Raw genomic sequence first — 25,758 nt, 5'->3', positions numbered from 1 at the left:
ACCCCCGGCCATCGCTCCCCCTATTGCTCTGGTTACAGAAGCACCTGGGGTATCTGGGCTCCTTCTTTCTTTGGTTTATGCTTTCCCACCCCAGAGAGTGAGGCAGTTCAGCATGGCACAGCCTTCAGTGCTAGGGGAGCCTGTGTCAAGGAGCAATGCAGCAACTCCTGACCTAGAGTATATTTGATTTGATATGACATTTTTAAGTAGACAGTAGCTGTTGAGGTTGGGCCAGCAACTTTTATAAGCCATGGGCTAGAATAACCTAACACATGTTGCCAACCCTTTGTGCAAACCATTTTTCGAGATTTTTGTGCCCTCCTGTGAACCTGTTTCAGGGGAACTTAGTGGCTGAGGCACTTGGCTTTAGAGGCTGGTGGTTGCCAGAAGTAGTCACTATACCTTTTTTCAAATCTTTCTAAAATATACCTAAATTCATATTTTCTGCAACACGTGACATAGATGGTAGGAAGTAGTATTATGGTTTTATTAGCACTTATTTGGACTACCCTGCACAACTGTCTGGGTTTTGCAATTTGTGAATCATGTTCCGAATTCAGAATCCTAAAGCATTCCTGCCATGCTACACTGCTATGTGTTATATATAGTACACATGTATTAGAGCTGGTGAGCAAAAAGTGTCCATTGATTTGCTTTTTTAAGTCAAACTTCATTTAAGTCTTTAAAGTGTACAGTTTACACCTGTGGTTCGCAACCTTTTTAAACTTGAGGCAACCCTCTTTTGGCTCAAGGCACACCTTAATTAGACTTGAGGCACTCCTGAAAAAATGCCAGCTTGTACTCTTTTTTGACTACAGAAGAATAACAGAATAATCCTTCTGTTGCAAAGAACTCAGACCACAACAGGTCAGAATGTTTTTAATTCTGTGGATTCCTAATTGAAATCTCTGGGTTTATCTTATGAATCATGTTTGGACACTTTACAGCATTAACAATGCATGGCACCTCATGGCACCTTTGAAAGGCTCTCAAGGCAGTGAGTATGCTATGGCACCCTGGTTGAGAATCACTGGTTTACACCCAGCTTTAATCTACAGACTTGCTACTTGTTGTTTACTGAACTGGTATTTACTAAGCTACTTAGCCTGGTAAATAACATACCATCGGAAAGCTACTATAATTTATATTTTGGTACTTCCCTCATGTAACAGATTTAGGTTGCTTCCTTAACTGTTTGTTACTGTTTGTTTTAAAGTTCTGTTATTGCTGCTATTGATCCACATTCTTGTAGGACAGCCCTTTTTCAAAATTGTACATCTGCCACTGAATTAAAATAACTATAGATATAGAATTGTATCTTCAGTGCATAATTTACAGTATCTTTTTTTGTACCCTAGGAAAACAAGATTATAAGAAAACCAAACCAATGTTACGAGCAACAAGATTAAAAGCAGAGGCCAAGAAAACCGCAATGGGCATAAAGGTAGATAGATGTCTTTTTTGAAAGCTTGCTGCAAGTTTCTGTAGAAGTTGAATTTCTTTTCCCCTTAGATGTTCTGCATGATTATTGATTTGCAAGAGAGGTTGTATACGACACTTCAAACCGGAGCGGAATGCCAGAAACTGAAATATTTATGAAGATTGTTTTTACTTAACTCTCTTATAACTAAAATAACTGAAACTGTAAATGACTGTAAATAGTCCATGCCCTTGTTAGGCATCATGCTTGCATTTAAAGGTGCTATTAAAATACTGTATATTTAGAAGTAGGATTTTTTAAAATAGTTATTTTATAGACAAAAGAAACAGTTTGAAGATGTTTACACTGTAAAAAAGGCCATAAGCTGCTTCTTTGCTCCTGCCACTGGGTCCAGGAGTTGTTTAAAGTCATGATTGTTAGGCTTGGTAAATTTCAGTGCATGAGTTCCTTCTATTCATGCTACTTCCTTCTGCTGCAGGGGTGGGCAAAATATAGGTCATAGGCCAGGTCTGACTCATCATTTCATTCTGTCCGGCCTGCAGGGCCTCTAAAATTTTAGAAAATGTATATTTATCTGTTCCTGGCTGCTTGTCAAAGATGACAGGAGCCAGGGCAGTAGGACCTAGGAGAAGCCAGCAGGACTCACCAGCAAGGCCAGCTCAGCCCTTTGCCACCCCAGTCCCCTCCCACTCCTGCCCCCTCAACCAGAAGTCTGCGTTTCACTGCTTCCCTGAACACTAGCCGGCTACTCCAGTACCACATTGCTCCTCGCTGCATCACCAGACCGCAGGAGCATGGGGCCACGCTGGTACCCAAGAGCTAGGAGCGGGAGGGTGTGTGTGTGTGCGCACACGCGCTATGAGGGAGGGAGAGAGTGTGTGCATGTGTCTGTGTGTGTGCAGTGAGGGAGGGAGAGAGGCAGTGTGTGTGTGTGTGTGTGTGTGTGTGTGTGTACATAGGGCAAGTCCCACACACACACCCCACCATACACATGCACCCACACCCCCCTCTCACTGCCATACATGCAGACCCCCACACCTACACCCCCTCACACCTCAACCACCCTCCCCCCCCACACAGCCCCCTGCAAAACCCATACCCCACATATCCACATGCACACACACATGCTCCCTCACCCTACACTCACACCCCCACATCCCACATACCCACACATTAACAGCTCCTCACAAACCTATACCCATGTCCCCCACGCTCTCACAATATACAAGAGTAAGACTTCATTTTAAGTTATTGTGCAATCACCTCTATGTACACTACACAAACACATGTAAATCAGGACAAAAATATTTTTTGAAATCAAATTAATGAATGTTGTAGATATTCAATTTTTAGAATATAATTTGGTATTTTTCTGGTTCTGAGATGGCAAAACCCCTTGCTGAAAGGAGTATTTCCAGGGGTAAGGGGAGGGACTTCTAGTGGCAAAGGTTGGGGATTAGCAGGTGGGACTTCTGGTCACAAGATGATGACCAGGGACAAGGTATGTGATAAGGGGAGGGGCTACCAATATGGCCCTCAACAGCTTGTCAAAACTTGATAAGAGGCCCTCCACCCAAAATAATTTCCTGTTCTACTGTGTCTTCAGCATGGGAAATGACTGACTCTAGTACCAACAAACCATCAAGGAAAATTAAGCCATTAGACTTCAAATAATTTTGAAAACTTCCTACTTTGAAGTATGTGTAAAGTTTAATTTGATTGAATAGTCAGGACAGTAAATATTAATGCAAAGCGCAAATACAATGTACTATACTATTAACTACCCAGCATACTATTATGATGGAATTTGGCTAACCATATACTGTTTATTTAAATTATGTCCAGTATTATTTCTCCAAATTTATTTTTGAATCAAAATAAATTAATATAAAATTAACTTGGCAGCTAGACTGAGAAAGATGCACAATAAAAATGGCTCAAAAACCTAGTTCTACTTGTGAAAGAAATTTCAGAAATGTTAAAAAGAGAACATTTTCTTGTTTCTGGCAGATGAGAAATCAATTTTTCAAGTTATAGCTTATAGCAAATGCCAAGGTATTACTACCAAGCTCTAACAGCTGTTGAGCTGCCAGATGATGTATTTGGTTGTCTTCCAGAATTTGCTATTATAATCACGAAACAGTGCTTTCTTTTTGCTCCTGATTGCTGATCTCGATCAAGCATTACCGTGCGATGCAGTATGTTTTCACAACATAATCTCCTCAGTTAGTGCTGTGTGTCAGTTTTTAATGAGAAAAAGTAGATTGCCTTTTTTGTTTAAAAGATCAGCTATTAACCTTTTGAGTTCTATGTTTTTCCTTCTCGATAAATTTTACTCAATTTTTTTTACTTCAATGATACGACTTTTTAAAAGTGATGCTCTATTTGGACATTTTATTATACATCCCATTTGGGAGATTTTTATCTTTGTTTTATTACATTTCCTTTAAAAGTAAATGTATTTTTACCTTCTTTTTTCTGTTTATTTCCTCATTCTTACCTGAAAAGGACACAGGAAAAATAAAGATACAGATATTCCAAAGAGCAGTAGTTGTGAAATGTTGATACCTATGGAAAACATATAATGTAGTATACATTGCTCCCTTCTGGGATTTACAAAAATATGAGCACAGTATTCTCAAGATATGTCTTGTTGCCACCTGCCTTCCCATCCCCTCCTGTCTAAAATCAAAGCTTTACCAAATCGTTTAGTAGTTCTGGCTTTTTGTATATGCCTTGGTCTTAAACTATGCTCTGAACCTCCATGCGCTGATTGTAACCTCTCACCCTGTTCACTGGCTGCTCAGAAATGCTGATAACAAGAACTGAGTGGGTAGGAAAGTTGGACATTTCCCTCTTCAGTGATATACTTGTGGAGGAAGGGATGTGGCACCATCTGTGCTCTTTAACTTATCATTCTCCTACAAATGTCCCATTTGCCACAGTTTTTCTTAACTGTGGCTCCTGAACTGGGATGAGAGAAGGGGTCAAGATTGAACAGAATCACACTGTCCTTGCCTGAAGTGCAACATTCCCTCTTTGCTAAAGCAAATGCATTTATGTTCTGCACAGCAAATGGGAACAACCTGTGTCTAGCCTGCACTCAGACTGAGTCCACTCGATCAAACTGCCCCTAGCTTACTAAATGTTATAGTACTTTCATGAGATGGTTGACATTGCCATAAAATAAGACTCCTGTACACTGCTACTGACAAGTTTACAGAACTCAGCAATGAAATGAGGCATAGCTGAGGTCTTAAGGTACTATTGTACCTCTCATCTCACAGTGACAGCTCCTCCAAGGTGCTCCAGCTAATCCTTCATCCATTTATTTCAGCTATGCCTAGTGTAGTGAATGCAGCTGCAGCATATGCTTGTATCTGAATTTGAACCCCTCCTTTGCTATCAAATACTGCTTGGGTACAAGGAAGGCTTCTATATCCCTGTCTCTCCTGGGGTCCCCTGTGCACATCCTTCATGCTGTTAAATCTCGTAAGTTTTCCATCTCTAAATACTATTTAGAAAAGTATTCCTGTAGTCAGGCTCACATATACTAGCTGTGGCAGATATTCTTGCTTCATTCTTAACACATCTTTCAGATACTTCCATCTTTTCTGCATAACTTGGGATGTATATGGTTATTGAACTCTTTGAGTGCATCTACATGTGCACTTGACTGCGGAGCTGACCAAGTAGCTCTGCAGTGAAGCGTCACTGTCTACACATGCGCCACAGTAAATTAATTATCTGTACCCACTGGGTGCATCTACACATGCAGTTAATGCAACTGAATATACTCCGGCACAGTCTGCTCCAGAGTTTCTTGCTCCCAGGCACTACGTTTACACAAGCACCTGGACTGCAGCACGTTGAGCTGGGTCAGAGCAACCCTAGCTGGCAGGGTGGCTCTGGGGGTCAGCCTAGCAGTTTGTGGCTTTTACAACCCGGCTCAACATGATGTGGAGAGGGTAGCTGGAGCATGAAAGTGCTCAAGTGCAGGGCTAGCTTGCAGGCAGCTCTCACATTGAACCACCCTCATGGCAGAGCCAGCCCTGCCAGTGTCTGCATGTGTTTTGGTGCACTAAATAATGCCACCATAGCATAGCACTTGTGTTGACAAGTAGTATCCTGCGGTGGCATTTACTAGTTTATTGTGGCCTAATAGGGCTGCACCTGTAAATGATGAGACTTTACTGCAGAGCTAATTATTCAGCTCCTCAGTAAATGCCTAGTGTGGACATGCCCACTGGTGCTTATTGTGGAAGTGCCCCTACTGAACCTATCTATTGCCAGCTTCAGAGGCCAGAGTTAAGGTTACCTTCTGGGTAGGCATGTACTATAACTGTGCACTTCTAGGATTCATGATATCTGCGCTCTTCATTATCTTATTTTCAGGAGGCCTGAGAATAGAAATCATGGAACAAGAATTTGGAAGAGATTTCAGGAGGTCATCTATTCCAAACCCCTGCTCAAGGCAGGATTATTCATGTCTAAACCATCCCAGATGATGTTTGTCAACTGAACTCTGTAAAATTGCAGCCTGCATGCTAGAAGGCCTTGAGGCATCACCAGGCAACCTTACCTCTGCATTAATAAAGTGTTTTTATTAGCGAATTGTTATCAGTAACAGTTTGTCTGTCTTAATAATAGGGTTCTATTTGTTGAAAATATGGGCCTGGCTTGCCATTGACTTCAGTGAGGGTGGGATCAGTCCCATAGTTTGTATTAAAAATAACTAATATACTAAATTACAAGGTAATTGCCAATATAGCAGACAGTCAGCAGACAACATGGTAGATAGTCCTGGACATATGCAGGATTATTGCCATTCTTACATGTATTTTACTGTATTTTATTTACTTGATACTGCAAAATAACAGAAATACGATAGGGACTGTGGGTGGGTGTGTCCCCTTGCATCCCTGTGTCCAGTTATGATCACCAGTACCTCTGCCTCATCTTCCATCCCTCTTGTCTGCTGCACCTTTTTGTTATGATAATCTTTGGGAAGATAGATGGTATCATGTGAGTTGATCCGCCTGACAAGAAACCGGTCTTCCGCAGGGCTCCACCACTGCTACACCCTTCCCCTTGCCTCTCAGGTGATGAGTCGTAAAGTTCTGTTGACAGTATGTGGAATCACTGAATCTCTATTCCTCCCTGACTCAATTTGGTTACTTGTCCCACAATTGCTTGCTGTCCCTGTCCTTGAGATAGGTCTCTTCCTTCAAGTTCAGATATTCTGTTCTAATCTGTGCTTGTCTTTCTTCTCCCCTTTCTTCCCCTCCCCTTGTTACAGCCTCTGACTTTTCTCTCGTGAGGGTCTGCGTTTGGTGTTTCTCCCTGGATTGATAGGTCTTGCATGGTGAAATCTCTATCCGCTGGTCCCCAGGATTCTTAACTAAACGGTTTATAGGGTCCAGGTGTATAGATTAGGACCAATAAGCTGTAACTCAAATGCACAGGGGATCTTCCTTTCCCCTGTGGTCTAGCCCTCACTCAGGAGTACTAAATAAAAACAAAAAAACGAGCTCTCACCCACCTTGCTTATGGTAAGTACTCCAGAAGGCTATAAAGAAAACCCTGAGCCTCCAGATTCGAAGGTTCAGCTCAGCTCCCTTCAGCTGGTTTGAACCTGGGGACTATTTACTCAGTCCTTCAGACAAATCCCTCCTTTGTCTGGGTTAATTCAGGGGTTCCTTGAACCTAACCCTGGTGGTCTGCTTTTGCCCTCTTCTCCACTGGGCTTGGTTGTCCCTCTCCTGGGGAACTCCCTCTGTGTATCCTCTGCACTCCAGCTTGTGGGGCCACCCACCACTACCCTGCTGTCTGGCACCAATTATCTCACTGGACGCATCAGGTGGGTCAGTCACTCATGGTTGCTGGATCCTGGCATCCCATAAGGACTTGGCTGGCTGCGTCTGTGATGCTTCAGGTCTTCCTCCCAGTCCTGCTGCACCACCTTTGCTCCTGAAGATGCCAGGTGCCAGATGCCATGCTTCTCTCAGCGTCACCCTTTAAAAAGCCTGGGCTTTCTCCTGGGCCAGTCAGCGCCAGCTCCTGGGGGGCACATGTTCCCCCAGCCCTGGAGCCAGCATGCTGCTCCAGTGTCCTGAAGGGTCTCTTCACTGGCATGCCGGGGAAGCTCAGCACACCCAGACCCTGCTGGGCACTTTCCCTCACAGAGCTCTTCTCCAGCATGCTGGGGAAATGTGGCTTTCTTGGAACCCACCAGGCACTTTTCCCCTCAGAGCTCTTCTCTGTTTCTCCGGGGAAGCATGGCTCACCCAGACCCTGCCGGGTGCATTTCCTGCCAGTGCCCCCAGTTTGTGTACCAGCCCCTGTATACCAGCCCCTGCTGCAGGGACAAATCTATCTGTGGTTTAACCCTCATTTAATTAGCATAGTAAGTTGTATTGCCATAGATGTAGAGGACCTGCTCTAAACACTTTTCAGTTATATAACAAAAAAAGTCCCTGCCCTAAGGACTTTACAGTTTACACATATGAGAAGAGAAAAGAGCAAATAAAGAAAGAAATGGAGCACAACATGGGAAGAAGGAAGTAGAGAGGACAATGTAACAGCAAAGCTGTCCATGAAGTTAATGGAGTTCCACCACAGGTGTATTTCATGCAGAAAGCTTTCAGTATTTGCTTGGTAAAAATAAAGCATAAAGCCCTTGTAAATTACACAAAATTTTTCAGAACATTCCCTGGAGGTGCCTTACATTTCATTGTTGGCATACTAATTAGCTTATCTTGTCAAAGTTTGATTGCTTTGTCATTTTAATATAAGATTTAAAGTAACAAAGTTTCTTTCAGTCATTGCCATTTAGTACTTTTAATTTCCCCAATGAGTGATTTTATCCACGTTGATAATGTCAGAGAAACAACCAAGGACTAATAAATATCAAAAGTTAGTTCAACTAGGGTGACCACGCTGTTTTCATTGTGCAATACTTGGTCTTTTAATTTCTTCTAAAATCAAACATTGTAAGAGAGTCACATTGTGTTAGCCAGGTTAATGTGTGCAACATGTAGAAAGCCCCTAAAGGACCACCTGAAAAGGAAGGACCTTTGCCTTATGAAATACTTCTGAGAGGAAGTTAAAGGTTGTGTATTTCTTCCTTCGGTAAGAGGAGGAATCTCTATGTGTTAGCAGCAGAAAGGGATCTACTAATGAACTGTTTCAATAAGAAAGACATTAGGTAAGGACTTGCCATTGACTTTGTTTCTGGAATTTCGTCTCACTGTACTACTGGACCAGCACGTTCATGTAACGCTGGTGGCAGTGGCAAAAACGGTATGGAACCTGTGAAGGAAGGAAAATGGCAAATGACAGCAGCAAAGAGTGTCAGCATGAATGGGTTATAGTAGCAGTTAGTCTGGGCCAGAGTTCTCCACAGTTGAGTCCTATGAGCATTCACCAGATAAATAAGCTGTCTCTGCTGGGATGTGGTAATCATTGGATGTGGGAGCAGTAGCTCAGGTACAGAACCTGCAGTTGTCCTCTGCCTGGTCAGGACTGAAGTGTACAGTTGCAACTTCAAGGCTTGGACCTTAGGGCTTTGTTATATGGTAATTTTAGGTGGTTTCTGGAGCTCTTCTGGATCAGCTGCACATTAACACCTTTTAACTGTAAAAGCACTCATTATTTGGCCTAAATTTATGCTACTTCAGGGCAGGATTATCTCTGGTCCACCTAATTTTGCTCCTGTTCTGTTAAGGTGTGGCCACTCCACAGCTATTCTGCCCAAGTTGAAGTCCTCCAGCATCCCAAGATGATGTAGTCTAAATCTGGCAAGTTACCAGACCAGGACTAGGAGCCGGGGGCAGGACTGGCTCTGCTCCTGCCAGGCAGAACCAGCACCATGGCCATGAAGCAAGCTCACTCTGCTCAGGCCCAGCAGTCTGGGAACAGCTGGGGGGAGGGGGTGGTACAGGGATGAGTCTTTCCACCCCACTGAGCTAGGGAGGTGGCTGTGAGCAGTGCAGCCTTCCACCTCCTCTGTGCAGCCCCAGTCCAGACAAGCTGGGCTGTGCCCCAGTTTCCATGCCCAGAGTCACCCACCTGCTACCCCTGCCCAGGACTTCTGGTGCCTACCAACCTCAGCTGTGCTGGATGAGCCAGGTGGGGGGAGCTGGAAACTGGTCCCTGCAAAGCCCAGCAGAGTGCAGGGTCGGTGGGAGCCAGCCTCAGTCTGCCACATTGCAGCCACTGAGCTCTGCCCTGAGTCAGCATGGCCCCACTGAAGCATGTGTCTAAGTCCTGGGAGCTCCAAGGGGTCTGAACCTTTTCAGAGCTCAGGTGGCACCCAGCAAACTGGCAGCCTGGGCACAGGTGGCTCAGTGGGTGAACTCAGGGGAAAAAAAGGATTGGGGCCCTCAGAGCTCAAGCAGAGGTCCAGGCAGCGGTGGGAGGCACCATGGTCACTGAGTGCTCCAGGACTGCAGTGCTCACTTTGCCCTACAAGAGCAGCAAACTGGTCCTCCCTCTAGCTCCTAATCCTGCCCCTGCTCACCAAGCCTCTAGTAACAAGTCACAGTTGTACAGGTGAAAGGTAACCAGAGGTGGTTTTTTACCTTAAAGTGTGATTGCTCCACTAAGCCAATTAACATTTGTCCAGCTCATAGCATAAGGTGTAACAAGGTTGTTAGTCTAAGGTCTTGAGACTGTAGGCTAAAAATACCAAATGAATGGGATCATCTGTGCCATGACATGTTGCAGCACAGCTGTTCCACTTCATTGGGTGCAACATGTGTTGCCTCTTGTCCCATGCTTGATGGCATGAAACATGGGACGATGTGATCTCCCTGCTTTCCCTACTCAGCCAGACCTGTCCTCAGCGATCACCAGGGAGCTTGGTTTTCCATGCTAAAAAATTGTGAATTCTCTGATAAAACCCCCAAAATCCATGATTAAAATTAAAGGCCCCCCACACCTCTGCTGGTGCCCCTCACTTTCCCCCACAGCCTCCCCAGCCCTGCTTGTGCCCCTTTGCTCCCACCCACAGCCCCTGTGCCCTTGCCCTGCTGGAGGGGACCCCCAGTTGCCAGGACTATGGGGCCAGGGATCCAGGTCAATAGCTCCCTGCCCCCAACAAAAGGTAGCTGCTGCAGGAACACAGACCTAGCTCCTCCACTGTTGCCAGCTGCCGGCTTGGGCACAGGCGAGGCTGGCTCCCGGCAGCCATGCACATTCCTGGGGGCAAGGGGGACCCATGCCCCCCGATGTGTGTGGGGAGCAGACTGTGGGCTCGAGCTCCCACCCTGCTTCTGTCCCACAGGACCACTGTAGCCCCACAGACACGACCTGGCATGGAGCGGGGCCACATAGGGCTCTCCTGGCCCCTGCTGCTGTCCTGGCAGTGTGCCTCCTGCACCTGCCACTGATTTGAGTGGTGGAGCCCTGCGCCACTTCTCTCAGTGCAGCCCCATGTGCAGGAGGCACATCACCGGGGCAGCGCAGTGAGCAAACGCTATGAGATCCCCATGTGACTCCTGTCTCCAGCCGTGCCGGTTCATGGGGAAGGGAGCAGGGTGGCAATCTGCTGCTGGCAAAGCTGTGGGGAGCCTTTAATGGCAATCTGCTGTCCTGCTTCCCTCCTTGCGACTCAGCGTGGCTGGGGACAGAGGAACCGCGCAGGGATCTCATAGCGGCTGCTCACCTCGGCCTTGGTGATGCGCCTCCTGCACATGGGGCTGCACTGAGGAAAGCAGCACAGGGCTCTGCCACTTTGTGGCAGGTGCAGGAGGCGTGATGCCAGGACAGCAGGGGTGCAAGGGGATCCTGGTGCAGCCCCACTGTTTCCAGCTGAGCTGGGTCATGTCTGCAGGGCTACAGTGGACCCATGGGAGGGAAGCAGGGTGGCAGCTTGAGCCCGTAACCTGCCCCTCACAGAGATCTGGGGGTGTGAGTCCCCCCTGCCCCCGAGAGTGAACAATATGGAGTGCCCAGACAGCTCCACATCTCTCCCCTCCCAGCCAGCACCTCCATGTGCGGCTTCCCTTAAGGGCTGCCCAAGCCACTTCGGTTTCACATGCCCCATACTGGGCGCACTGGCTGTGAGCAGGGAGACGTGGAGCCAGCTGGGCACTTCCCAGCTGGGTATTTCCCCAACACCTCCCCGCTTGCAGCCGGAGTGCCCAGCCAGGGGCACATGAAACGAAAGCAGCCCTAGGAGCCCTTAAGGGCAGCCGTACATGGAGGCACCAGGCAGGCACTTTATGTCTTTCCACAACGCTACCCCACTTCCTCGGCCCCCAGCCAGCTTCCACCTCAGACTACCCCACAACCCTCCAGCCCCCTGCAAGCTCCACTTACCAGTTCACAGGCTGCAGAAGGAAAGTGGGCCTAACCTAAGCCTTGCGACCGACTAAAAGCCACAGGCTCTGCTCTTCTCCCTCTTCCTCCGCCTTCCCCTGCCCCTCCAGGCAGGGCTGGGGCTTTCCTACCCTTTTTGCAAACAGCTCTTGCAGGCTGGAACTTTACCAGCCTGCAGAGCTCTTTACAAAAGGGAGAAATCTATGGGTTTCTCTGCTAAAAGAGAAAATCTGTGTTTTCTTTGATAAAACCAGGAAAACCATGGTTTTCTCCGTTTTTCCATGGGAAACAGAAAACCCGGATCCCTGGTGATTACCAGGGACAGGTCTGACTAAGCAGGGAAAGCAGGGTTTTTCTCTGCCCAGCCAGATGCAGAGCGCAGACTCCTCAAGCCACCAGAGCCCCTGCTAGAGGTGGCGGGACAGTGCACTTTTCTACCACAGTGGCAATAGATGTCTGCCACAATAAAGCGGCAACCTATTACCACCCTTTGTTGTACCACTGATTTCCCTCTCATGTGGTGCAACAAAGGGTACCACCATCTATTTGCTGAGCATTACCACTGTAATAAAACAATTCATGGCAGCACAAATGAGATGTCAGACAACATCTGTTTCCACCCTTAGTTCCTTGTTCCTGCCCTTTAGCTTGGGTTATGACTTTTGCCCTTGATGCCTATATCTCAGCCTGTGTCTTGATTCCTTTCTTCACTCTTGACCCTTGTTTCTTGTCCCAGGTGCTGAATTTAGACCTTGATCCTGAGTATGGGGTTGGACTCCCCCAAATCCCTTACTGAGAGGGGGACAAGCAGGAAATCTCAGATAGAAAGTCATGGACCAAAATGCCTGGCTTTTATGCCTGAATCATTTGCAAGGCCTGAGAGTGGTGCTAGATGGAGTATTTTTAAACAAGACTGCAAGGATGACTCAGTGGTCCTAGTGCTACTCCAACTTGGTCAGTCTCCCATGTCCAGCTTTGGCCAATCTGCAGTGCTTCAAAGGAAGATAAAAAAGAAACAAATGAACCAACACAATAAAATCCAGAAACCATGTCATATGCTAGCGAAGGGATTTTTTTCTGACCATTACAGTTTTCTGAAACATGTTGTCTAAATACAATCATTGTCATATTCTGAGCGAAAGCATTATGAGTATACTGTGTGAAATGCACAGGGTCCATGAAAAAGGGGGAGGGAAGGAGAACTCTCATCCAAAGATATGAAGACCCAAAAGAACTACCACTACACATAGTTACAGCTCCTCCAAACCACATGTACATGTATACCAGCCAAAGGCAAAGTATTCTCCCAAAAACCAGATCAAAGCACATCAGTTAGAAATACATTGCCTTAAAGCTTCCATAGATGACAAGTCTATCTGCAAACCCAACCTGCAGTGTTTAATCACCCTTGGAGCTAGGAACTTGCATCTTGTTTCAAGAGTAAGTTCACCTTCCATCCATTGGAAATTGTTATACCCTTGACAGCAAGGCTGAAAAGTCCTTACCTTTCTCCCACTACAAAATCTCTTCATAGTGTACTTGGGACATATATGCAATGATCAAGGATTGTTTTCCAATTCTGGTGGCATTTTTTAGGCTTTTCTTTTGAATTCATTCATGAAGTATGGACACGAGAGCTGAGCAAAGTATTCTAGTCATGTTCTAAGCAATGCTGTGTAGAGAAGCAAGACTGCTTCCTGACTTGACTCATGTCTTTTTATACTTCCCTGGAACGCATGGAGGTAAGTTCCTTTTCTGCGTCTCTGCTTTTCAGGTTTCCCATTCTGTAAGTATTATCTACATTTATTTTTCCTAAAAGTATTATCTAGCATTTAGATACAATAAAGTTCATCCTATTGAATGATGGCCTTTTAATAAAGCTATACAGATGCCTTTGAAACCTTACCTCACCTTTTGCTATTCTTCTGATCTTTAAGTCTGCAAACTTTACCAGTAAAAATATTATATCATCTTGATCACCGGTAAAAAATATTAAATACTATTGGCCTAAGAATCAGCCCCTATCATCTCCACTAGAAACTGCATCTCTGTTTGATATTTCCCTGTTAACTACTACATTTTGAGAACTGTCAGTGAGTCTGTTTTTAACCCATCTGACATAGGCCCTGTTAATTTTGAATAATGCAAACTTTTTAATTAAAATGTCATGTGCTACTAAGTCAAATGCCTTGAAGTGTTCAATATCAGCACAGTTGCCTTTATCAACCAGATCAGTAATCCTGTCAGCAATGATAACAGATTTGTTTGATGAGACCTACCTTCTGAGAAACCATGATAACTGGAAACCATGATAGCTGTGTGAAGCTTCGGTCTCTGTTTTGATTCGGTGGAGATTCGGCCCTATTCAGGGGCCAAATCTCCTAATTTGAATTGAATCAGGAGACCCATTAATCTCTGCGAATCAAATTGGAACCCTCCAAATCGATTTGGAGAGATTTGAAAAGATTCGGAGATTTGGACATAGACACAGCTTTAAATGTTTTTTCTATTATTTTTAGCCTTTTATTCTTTGTTGATAGAGTCCTAAATTAAATTAACTGTTTACCTGGATCAGCATCAATCTAGCTGGTCTCTTGTTTCCTGGGACATCCCTTTCATATTTTTTACATATTAGAAAAACATCTGCAGTTCTTCAATATTAACATTAGTTAATAGTAGTGACATTTGTTCGTGATGCAGAGTGGGCAGACATTTTTATTACAGTGAAGGTTCAAAATACCAGACAGGAAGACATTAAGACTGGCATAATGGAAGGGGGTTGAAATGTAATGGTATGAAGTACAAGTTCATGCAATTGGGAACTAAGAACAAGAATTTCTAACATAAGCTGGGGGCTTATCGTTTGGCAACAACAAAGGAAGGGAAAGATCTGGGGATATTAATTGACCCTAAAATGACTGTGAGCTACTACTGTGAAAAAGGAAAAGTGAATAATTTTGAGTAAAGGTAGGGAAGTATTAATGCCATTCTGCAAAGTATACTCATCAACCCTTATTTGGGATGTTCTGGGCAATTCTGGTGACAAATATTCAAGGAAGATGAGTTCAAACAGGAGCAATGAAGAGAAGGGCTAGTAGGATGATCTGGACAGTAAACAGCCTGTTTTATGAGGGATTAAAAGAGATTTGCTTATTTAGCATAATAAAGGCTGAGAGGAAAGATGACTGCTTCCTATAACTACGGTAAGTGGTAAATAGAGAGGGAGAAGAGTTATTTAAGCCAAAGGACCATCTTGGCACAAAAACAAATGTGGATAAACTGTTCAAATTTGGGCTAGAAATTAGAAGGCTTAACTAATTAGTGGGGTTCTTGCACAGCATTCCAGCAAGTTCAGTGGGAACAAAACCTCTATCTAGTTGTAAGATAGAGCATGATGAATTAATGAATGAGATTTTATGATGTGATTGTCTGTAATAGTAGCAGACTGGATTTAATTGTGCATCAGGTCTCTTCCAGTTCTAGTTTTTAATATTTCTATTCAAGATTCAGAGAACTTGTTAGTTTTTTATTCAGGTGTAAGTTAGCTAGGCTTTTTGAATAAAAGTGTTTAATTTTAGTGGTTGCTGACTTACATCTTTCTTTGTTACCAATGGTAAACTTTCTATTCTAGCAACAACATCATAGGAAATGGAAATTTCTTGCTTCATTCTAAATACGGAACAAAAATAGCTGTTGAACCTTTCTGCCTTTTGTAGATCACTCTTTACAGTTTTACATCTAATCTATACGCAACCTATGGTTTTCTTGTTCCTAGTAGTTTTTAATTTTTTTTAAATGTCTTGTCCATTGATCATCCATTGGTTACTTTGGTTTCCTTTAACAATGTCTACCTCTCTTAACTTGCAGTTTTTGTTCATTGTTTACTTGACATTTTCTTCCTTGATCTATCATTTTCCTCTGTGTTATCAGATCTTGCACATCTTCTCTTAATCAGGATGGCTTCTTGCCCACTGGAACTTTTTTTTCCACGTCTATAAAATTGTGGATTTTTGAGCATCTAGTAGGATATCTTTGAACAATTCCAGCTTTTGTTAATACTCCCTGCAATACATTTATGTTCCTAGTCAGTTTTGCCAACAGTTTCCTTAAGCCTTTTAAATTCCAAGTATACGTATTAATTGTCAGTGCCATATTTTGTATGCTTAAGGTAGACGTAACCAGATCATCATCACTAGTATCTAGGCAACCAGTAATTTTGATAATTGATAACAGTAATAAGTCCAATATAGGGTAATGGAGAGCTTTGTGTTATCATTTATTCTTTGTTTTTATTATTATTTTATCTTTTACCTGTAAAATTGGCAAAAATGAGAGAAGTATAAAGTCTTGTGTATACAATAATCAATTAAGTTTGTTATCACTACAAAAAAGATCTAAGGAACTTAATAGAGGTGAATTCAGTAGTGTTCTATGAAAATTGTTCTAAAAACATAGAAATTCAGAAAATTATTCAAAACCTGATGATCATTTTCAGTTTATTTCTATAGGACTCTTTTTTCTATGAGAGTTAATTATTCATAGTGAAATCCTCTGAATAAAACAAATTTGGAGAGGGATGGATCATAGGAGCAGGAACTAGATTTGCCAAATAGTGTATTTTTACATTTTACTTTTATGCTTGGTCTAGAAGACAAATGGCAAAGGCAAATATATAGAGAGAGCAAAAGAGAGAGAGGGAGCTATCTGCTTAGATAGATAACAAATATACAAACATAGTTTATTTTTGTTGCAAAAAAGTATAGCAGCTTCATAGGTTTTTGAGTCCTATATTTCATGGTAAAGCAGTTTTATTTGTGAAGTTCATAAGCTGTAAAGTTCATAAACCTGGTACAGTTCTGAGACAATAGGAGATTACATATGCCTAATTGCAAACCATGTGTCCTCAATTCATTGCTTAACAAAGGAAGCTATAATTTTCAGTAACTAAAAATTAAACTTGTAACATTCTCAAGCTTCAAGTCAATTCCTTCCTATGAGAGACTTGAACTGTAAGCACTCTTAATGCTTAAGAAACATTAGCCTTCCACCCATGTTTTAATACCCTGTTAGAAAAGAAATAATATTGTTCCTTCATATAAGATAAAAATAAGGCACAGGTAAGGTAGGTACATTAACCTAAAGTTGTGCAAGTCATTGGAGACCTAGAGGTATAATCTAGATCTTCTGATACAAAGTTCCCAGGCAATACAGTTTCAGCATAAACATTTTCAAAAAGTTGGTTTATGAAACTCAAAGAAGTTTTTAAGGGAGGTTGGGGGAAAATGGAGAAGAAGGGTCAACTGTAACAGTGTGGAAAGTATTGCATCCAAACAAGACAAAAACTTTAATACTAGAGTGCATTTTCTTTCTGTGTCACAGTGAACGGTTGACTGTATTGTATGGTTTTGTTGTCCACTTTCCCGAGCAGATGGAGCTTGCAGTTGTGTGTCACTTGTTTATTACATCCTCTTAAGATTAGTAGCTGTGTGGCCAGATGGGTCTGGGAGCACAGCTGTGGATACAAGGAAATAAATGAAACCTGTCTGATGCTGCCATGCCCTTTTGAGATACTGACGTGTTGCAACTTCAACAAAGCAAAAATCTCTTTCATCTTATATATTAATGAATTAGATGTAATTCTCTTTTTTATCAAATAATTTAAAATCAAGATGATAAGGTTCAAGTAATGGTATAATTTAATGAAAAAATTATAGTCAGTCTATAGCAAAAAGCACAAGTGAATTAATAGAAGCAATGTGAACATTTGTTAAAAAATATAAAAATACTTCGAAATTTAAGTCATCCAAAAAGCCAAGGTTCCTATAGAACAGCAATTCATATAGAGCATACGCCAATAAGCAGTAATATTTCAAAGTTTATTAGATGGCATATGTTGAATTATTGATCCAACATTCTGATAAAATATAAAATGCATTCATGTAAATGCAAATGAAGTGCTGCTCTATAGAACAATGCCAGAATGCAGCTGTTCTATAGAAGTATGCCAGGTTATGGGCCAGACTTTAAAATGGAGCTAGCACAAGAGTTTTAACTCTTTCGGGTTTGTAAGCTCAGTTAGTGATTCACAAGGATAGGGTCAGCACCATGATCTGAGTCTAGTCCAGTGGCCTACCCATTGTGCTCCTGCCTAGTGTATCTCTTTCACTGACAGTATTTATCTAACACCCTGTTAGTTTTTCTTGTACAGATTAGCTTCAGTATATACCTGCTTCATTCTTCAGTTTGTCCTTCTGCCCTTTTAGGTGTTTGTGCAGATTGCAGATGGGCCTGTGGGAAAAGTTGTTTTTTAAATTTAGAGAGATGGAGTTGGGTTGGTCAATTTTTAGGAGCCCCAATATATGATTTTAATAATAAATTATAATAATAGGTAATGAAGTAATATGTATTATCAACAGTAGTAGTAACAATTTCCTTTTATGTTGGGCACATGCAGCACAGTATTTAAAACAGTACTCCATATTTCACTGCCTGAGAAAATTATAGTCAACAGTGCATAATGTAGGAGATTATGGGCCTCTCTACATGTGCAGGTAAAGGTGTGATGGGATCTAATGCATGATCCACACAATCAGACCCCCTGCCATGCCACATGTGTATAGTAGGAGGCATGACTGTGAGATCCAGCATCAAATCCTATCATGCCTTATTGCCAGTACAGAGGGAGCCTGGGATCACTATGTAAATAGACATCTCCTGCACCTGAGAGTCCGGCAGCTGAGGGAACTCCTAGCCCCAGCAGCCACAGGCCATCCCCACACCTGGGAAATGGCAACAACTGTGGTCTCCCAGCCACAGAGGCACAGGCCGTGTGTACAAATTAAAGCTGGATAGAAACCATCTGTAAAGTTGTTATGTATTTTCTAGCAGTAACTTTAAAGCTAGTTGGACTTTTTAAGGTGCCATAGTTAATTTGCACATATAGCCAGTCTAAATTAATTGTACAGTTAACCAGGTAATTGTGTAATAGATGTAACTTGTAGTGGGGGCCTTAGTTCTATTTTCCAGGAAACTGAAAAAATCCAACTCTTTATTACATAATATTTTCTTTGGAAGCCAAGCATTTTATATTTAAACAGGTAGTATTATAAAGTAGATGGCTGTGCTTTGATTTAACACATTTGAGATTCAAAGTCCAAGCCAAGAAAGAGATTCTGGCCCTAAAACAGAATAGGTGGCTGTAAATAGAGGTTGCATTTGACCCAGGATCTTACAAACATACAAGACCCCTATCCTGTTTCAGGTCTCCTGAAGTATGTGGGGTAAGATCTGCTAGTGCTTTGTTCCCCCCAAACATTGTGGTGTGCTTCTGCAAGGTCATTTCCTAACAAGCTGATCAGACTGTGTGCTGTCACTGGCCACCTACTGGCAGAGCAGCAGCAATGCAACTTTGAAAGGTTACTTGTGCATGTAACTGTACCCCTCTTGTTTTGAGCTGGGTCAAAACCTGGGACAGTCAAGACTACATCAAATATAATGTGTATTTAGAGCCTAAGAGGCAATTGTATATTGGGGAAAGCATTTGCTACCAAAGCATTTGTTAAATTTTAAGCCTCCAAAAGACTTGTTTATGTTAAACAAGGAAGCTGCAGAAGGTTGGGATCTTCTGAAGTGTCTAGTGCAAACTCCTGCTTTCTGCCAGGATTACGTAAGGAATGTGGAAAAATTTTATGTTGTATTGAGGGATCTTGCAGATCAGACCTATGACGGATTAAGAATTGGGAATATCATTTCTCACAGATTTTTTTCTGTACAGTATGTGTCTTATTAATAATTTAAAAGTATATTGCTAAAAAGCAATCTCATTGAAATAAAAGGTGCAAATAGCCAAGCACCATCTAAATTCATGGTTCAAATTTTCATTAAGACCTATTTTCCTGAATTTTGCATTTATTGCCTAAAGGATGCATCTCACCCACCAAAATCTGACCATTCCATGGAAGTTACTAATACTTGATGACATGTCAGACTGGTGGCAGTAAAAGAGGGTTCTTTAAAATGCCATCTGGCTGTGCAAACAATATCATCTGATGAGACTTCTTTGAGATTTATTTAAAAGGAAAATAACATTTATTCCTGATATATCTGAAATGATGACGTCTCTAATATTATATCATTTTTACATTTTCTCATTTGTACAGGAAGTTGCCCTTGTCCTTGTAGCTGTATTGGTATTTCTGTTGGCTTTCTACGCTTTCTTTTATCTTAACCTTTCCAATGAAGTTGACCTTGATTTGGATCCAGATGAAAACTAGCAGATGCAGTGTTCTCTTTGGGGAAAAAACATCTACCTTGAACAATACTACGCGGAACCACACAGTGAGACAACACAGCTGTAGGAAATGGTATGGCTTACTACACAATGCTACTTTGCAATATCTCAGCCCCTGTGATGTTCTGAACCTGCAAAATAGGAAAAAAACTGGTGAAACCAAGCTTTTTTGGTTATCAGGAAGCACAAAAGCCCTACAGTATGATTACTGAATGGTATACTTGAATAAAGTGACCGATTTATATTATTTACTTTTTCTGAATGAAAACTTTCATGTCAAAAAACATTTTTTGTGTTATAATTACTGGTATCTAAAAGGGTAGATGCTAACCTCTGAAGAGTCATGCACCCATTCCATGAATCCAAATTTCCCAATAGCTGAACTAAATTTTTATTACATCTAAAAGAAAACACAGATCCCAAATAAAACATGTTTCATTGATTTATACTGAGAGCACATCTTCAATTTCTCATTCTCTCTCTCCCCAGCTCTTTCTGTCATAAACACAGAAAAGTCATAGGTCAAAGTCTTTTCAGGAGTGATCTCTCATTTCCTGTATGAGTCTATTTTATGTCATCCTAAATTCTGTATACTCGTATATCTACAATAATCTTTTTCATCCTTTTGCCAACTGTTCAGTGCACATGTGCTGTGTAAGAAAAGGACACCTGGATGACAGAAGCTTGAACAGTCACATATGCCTCTGAAACAGAGTTCCTTGCCTCCTGTGCTGTCTAAGCTGGTGTAAATAGAAAGTTCAGACAATGTTGATTTTAATTAGTGTATTGCTCTATTATTAAAATAAAGCAGAAATTATATTTTAATTATGCCATTCTGCCTCCCGCAATATCAGCCTGCCCCTCTTCTTAAGAGGATGTGGTAAAAATTGTTTTCCAATTATACAATCATTTTCATCAAACCAGTGCAAAGGGTGGTATCTGCTAACAAATGTTTTCTTGGATATTCCTAAGGAATAGTATCCTTTCATTCTTGCAAAGTACTATTCTGAATGTGTAGCATAGAGTTTATTTCTGATCACTCTACTAAATAAATGCAAACAACTTGAAAAAGGAGCTAGATCAAAGTACCTGTAGAGGGCTGTTCAATTTAGGATTTATACTGTGCTGTTTGGTTTGTGGTGTGTCTTTGTTTATAGGTCCTGTGATGCAAAAGGCTGTCATATCTGTGTTCTTGAAAAACATGGTCAGCATTTCACTTGTTCTGATTTTTATTTTCTTGTAATCAACGCAGAGAAACAAAAAAAAACCACCCCTACAACCTTCAGTGGTGTAGGTCAAGGAGAGTTGGTAGATTTTCTTTTAGAGGGGTTAAAGAAATCCTGAATCTGTCATCAAATTAGCCCTGTTTTATCTTATATAAGAGTCTTGAGCTAAAGGTTAAACTTATTTCCCAGTAAGATGTTTACTGACCCATTGTGGAAATGCTCAAGGTAGTTAGACTGATATTGTCATTTTAGAGACAAAAGGAAGCAAAATGATTAAAATTAATATTCTAGTATATAATATATTAATAGTCCCATTTTCACTAGTTAAAGCCCAGTTTGTAACTTAAATCAATATGACTTATTTTAAAGTGTATCTGTGCCAAGATACATTGATTGGGTAAGGACAGACTTTTTATCAGTCATGTTCCACATATTGAGTTTGTGTAACACCAGACAGCCCATCTAAAAAACGTAGAATATAACAGCACCTCTAATACATGTATGGAAATGAAATAGCATACATGTACCATATTTTCTTACATACAATATGTATCTTGTTCCAAAAACCCAGCTGCTGGAAATTGGAGTATGCTTACTCTATATGTGAGAAATATGGTAAGAGTGGTTTTTGCTTCTTACCAGTAGAAAGTGATGATAACATCTGCACACAATCCACAGGGAGCAAAACAATGAATAAGCTTGGCTTCCTCTGTCACAACTCAGTTACTTACTACAAGGTAAGATTTTTTTTCTTCATTTGCCTTTCAAAAACAAGGTGCTTATCTTATTCTGGGGTGCATAGGGTGCATTGTATGTGAGAAAATACAGCATTTTTCATTCCGTAATTATGACCAATTGCAGTCAGAAAATCCTACGACTCATATATTCACATTATGTATAGTCCAGTAATACTTATATACATTGCCAAATATATTGCAACACTGCATTTTTAGTGACTTGCTTTTGATGATGTATGGCATTTCTTTCAGTGTCAGGAAAGGCATATCACAAGCTGGCCTTTGGAGTATGACATAGAACTGTTGTCCTCTCTTCTGTTTTGCATGAGCAACATCCACTTTCTACAAAATCCTAGGGATTCTGTAGGGATTCTTTAGTTAATAGCTGCACTGCACTTTGTGTTACATGTACTGTAAGTGTGCAGTATTATCATTCCATTCATACATGTTCCCTTGTATACTGTGTTCTGAAACAGTAAACTTTTAAATAGGGTGTTTCAAACATAAAGAGTAACTTGAAATTATTAGAACATTCCCTGTATTATGAGAGTTACTAGAGAAATCAAATTATATATATCAACGATTTCATTAGTGAAATCAACTCATTGGTTTATGGAGCTGAAGTCCACAATGCCCTCATGGTCTGCTGTTTGTATTTGAGTCTTTTAGGTGAAATAAACAACTAAGTCACATGTAACCAGAGAGTCCCCTATTGCTAGAATACCTGCAGAGGCCCAAACCAATGTACATGGAGATGCAAAGAAAATATCACAGCAAATACAGTGTGAAATATTACTCATGCTGTTAGTACACTCATTAAAGACAGGAGAATGCTAATTTTGTAACAAGTATGTAGAGCTAAAAGCTCCCATCTTCAGTCAAACCAGACACTTGTTTTTTTACTGCATAAGCCCAAGTGTATTGAATAGGACCTGATTCTGGTGTTGCCTCTCTTATGCTGGCTCCATTGATTTCAGTATTGATTTGTATTAATGGGAGGTCAAAATCTGACCTCTAGTTATCTCAGCCAATATCCTTTCTGGAGCATTTACAGCATCCACTTCTGATACCTTTAAATGGAGATCACTTTCAGTACCTTAGGTGAATATATCTAAGCTGAGGATCAGTCTCAGCTTTTTAAGCCATTTTTCTCTGTAACAGTAGCTCATTGGCTATTTTAATGATCATAAAATGAGTATGTATGAGTACCTTTTACTGGAAGTTCTTAGGAGCTTTTATTAGTGGGATCTGCAGTGCAGTGGTAGATACATTTGGAAGGATATACCATTGGCCCACACAGCATGGTATTCACATTTGATCTGTGCTACCAATTAAAGGTCACTAATATTTGTGAAATATGGAACAGTTCATGTGATTCTAGGCACTAAGCTTGTATTAAAATGAACTTTAGGCCTTAAATATTGAAAATGTAACAAAAAGGGATTCATATGTCTCCTAGCCAGTCTTAATAGGGGTCATTTATTTTTACAACGAAAATTTCTCCATTTTGTTTGTCACCAAAATCACACTGATTGAATATATTCTGAGCATCATTTCATATGGCTTGTTTTATGGAAAGGGTGCTGGTCACTTCATTAACCAAACTCCATGAGGAAGTGACACCCCAGAGTATTCATCTCCCAACACTGAACAAGCTTTATTATTGGTCCTGCCTTCTCCTTAAACAGTAATTATATAAACTGCAACTGGGGTTCTAGCTTAATAGAAGCTGCTTGGGAAACTTGCTTGACTAACCAGACCCATTGTGGAAAAAATAGCAGATGGCTCCAGGTTCTCCATAGGAGTGAGACTGGCAAAGATTTTTCATCCCTAGCCAGGAAGATTCTTCTCTCTAGAGGGGTATAATGCTAACAATTATCTTGGTCAATAAAACTTTGTAAGTACCTTTTTTCTAATAATAGAAACAGCAGCAGACCAGGGAACAGTTTCATGAGTATTATAGAAGTGCAAAACCCCACTGTGGTTGTTATGATGGTATGAACAGTGAATATGATAGACTTTCCAAAGCAAACATTTTTAATATGTTCACAGAAGTCCATGAGTATATTTTATTATAATGAGAAGATATGCATTACATATTTTTAAGAGATTTATTTAAAGTTTTGTTGAAGGATGTTTTGTTTAAAGATTATTGAGGCATGCCATATAGACACCCATGTAATCTAGTATATATCATAGCTACACCAATACATCCCAGCAACAACATATTTGTTGGAATATTGAAACGTTACAGCTACATGAGAATATATGAGCGATTCTGTACTTGCTTGAGTATTCAGAGTAATATTGACCTAACTAGTCAATGTAGCCACAGGCTAGATTTGACAATAAACAGTATTTAAACTGTCCTATTTAAAATGTGCAGGGGAAAACCCAATTAAAAGACCCACAGCCTATCAGTGAAATTTAGCACTAAGCACAGGGCTCATCTTATTTAAGGCTAGCAGATTGAGAATGTCCTTTTGCAAGTAAGCAGTGTGCCAGTACTCTGTACTGCTCCAGTGTAGTAGAACTGTGTCTCTTAGATGCAAGTGAACTCTTAATGGGCAAGGTCAAGTGCACTGATGCAAGTCCTCAGAAAGAGAATGTGCTTGAAATCAAGATAACCCAATTTGGAATGCGAACAAGCAGAATATTGTGGATTCAGATGGCATTTATAATTTTACTTAAGCTAGTACAATTATTATGATGATTGTGGTCAAGGAAATAACAATATGGCACATCAGTATGATAGCAGAAATGTACACTGAAACAGCTTTCTAAAAGATTTTGCTTGTACTTTGAGAAATGAATCTGAGATGAATAAACTGGCAAAGATCATGGGTATTCTTATGCTCATAACAACATTCAGTGTGTTGACACCCTCAATAAGGGGAAGAGAGAGAGAAACAACAGACTAGATCTTTTTTTTTGCAGTACAATGTTTTTCCCCTTCATCCTACTATATAGTTTGCTTTAAATTACTGTGCTATATATGGGGCACACATTTTCAAGAACACAAAATGAATTTTGATAGTTTGTCAATGGATTTAATTGACAGCATCCTCTACTCTCTTTTTTATTCCTAATGGCAACCAAATTGGTGGGGAGACAGCCAAAATGCTAGGTACCAGTGTCTCTCAAACAGATGTCACACCATTATTTTTTAACTCGTTTAGATGAATAAACATGTTAAACTGTGAAGTATTACATTTTAGAGTTTTTCATTAAAAATGGGACAATCTGTTTACTGTCCCTAATTGAGACAACAATCTTGGTGGTTGCCAGTTTTGGCAGTTGTAATGGTGAACTATAAATATTGGGACCAATCAAATAACTGATAATTGTGAAAGCTAGTTCATGTCAAAGGTTCCCTTTGCATGGATAGTGATTCAGTGATATATTTTATAATTTCTGGAAATATAATTGTTACACTGGTTTTGCATGTAAAGCTTAAAATAAACAATAAAAAACATTCAAACAGTTACTTGGCGCCATGTCTTTTTCTTCCTAAATCCTTCAAAATGTGGAGTAAAGCCCAAGCAACAAAGTTCAAATCATACTCCAAACTCTTCTAAAAGATTGTGTGTTGAGAGCCATTATAGAGGTGGGCCAAATGTGGAGTCTGGATCTTGTGGAGATTGGAGAAAGTGAGGTGCAAAGTCAAGAACTAGAGCTTTAGCTAAATTTGGAGACAATGTGAGAATTTAAGAGCATAAATGGAGTTAGGTGGAGGGAGGC

At 41.1% G+C, this 25,758-nt stretch overlaps 1 protein-coding gene across 1 annotated transcript in view; it reads left to right on the top strand.

Annotated features, from left to right (window-relative positions):
• The window catches only part of TRIQK (triple QxxK/R motif containing), a 94,426-nt gene extending 68,926 nt beyond the window's left edge, over positions 1-25,500 (top strand). The window contains exons 3-4 of the mRNA XM_019550459.1: positions 1,359-1,444; positions 19,924-25,500. Coding sequence (XP_019406004.1) covers positions 1,359-1,444; positions 19,924-20,037 — 200 coding nt within the window. The 3' untranslated portion in view covers positions 20,038-25,500. The remainder of the gene's footprint in view (positions 1-1,358; positions 1,445-19,923) is intronic.
• The last annotated feature ends 258 nt before the right edge of the window (positions 25,501-25,758 follow it).

Source organism: Crocodylus porosus, unplaced genomic scaffold, assembly GCF_001723895.1.
Source record: "Crocodylus porosus isolate Cpor-Errol unplaced genomic scaffold, CroPor_comp1, whole genome shotgun sequence".
NCBI lineage: Eukaryota > Metazoa > Chordata > Crocodylia > Crocodylidae > Crocodylus > Crocodylus porosus.
The sequence above is the reverse complement of the archived record's forward strand: the minus strand, read 5'-3'. Positions and strand labels throughout refer to the sequence as shown.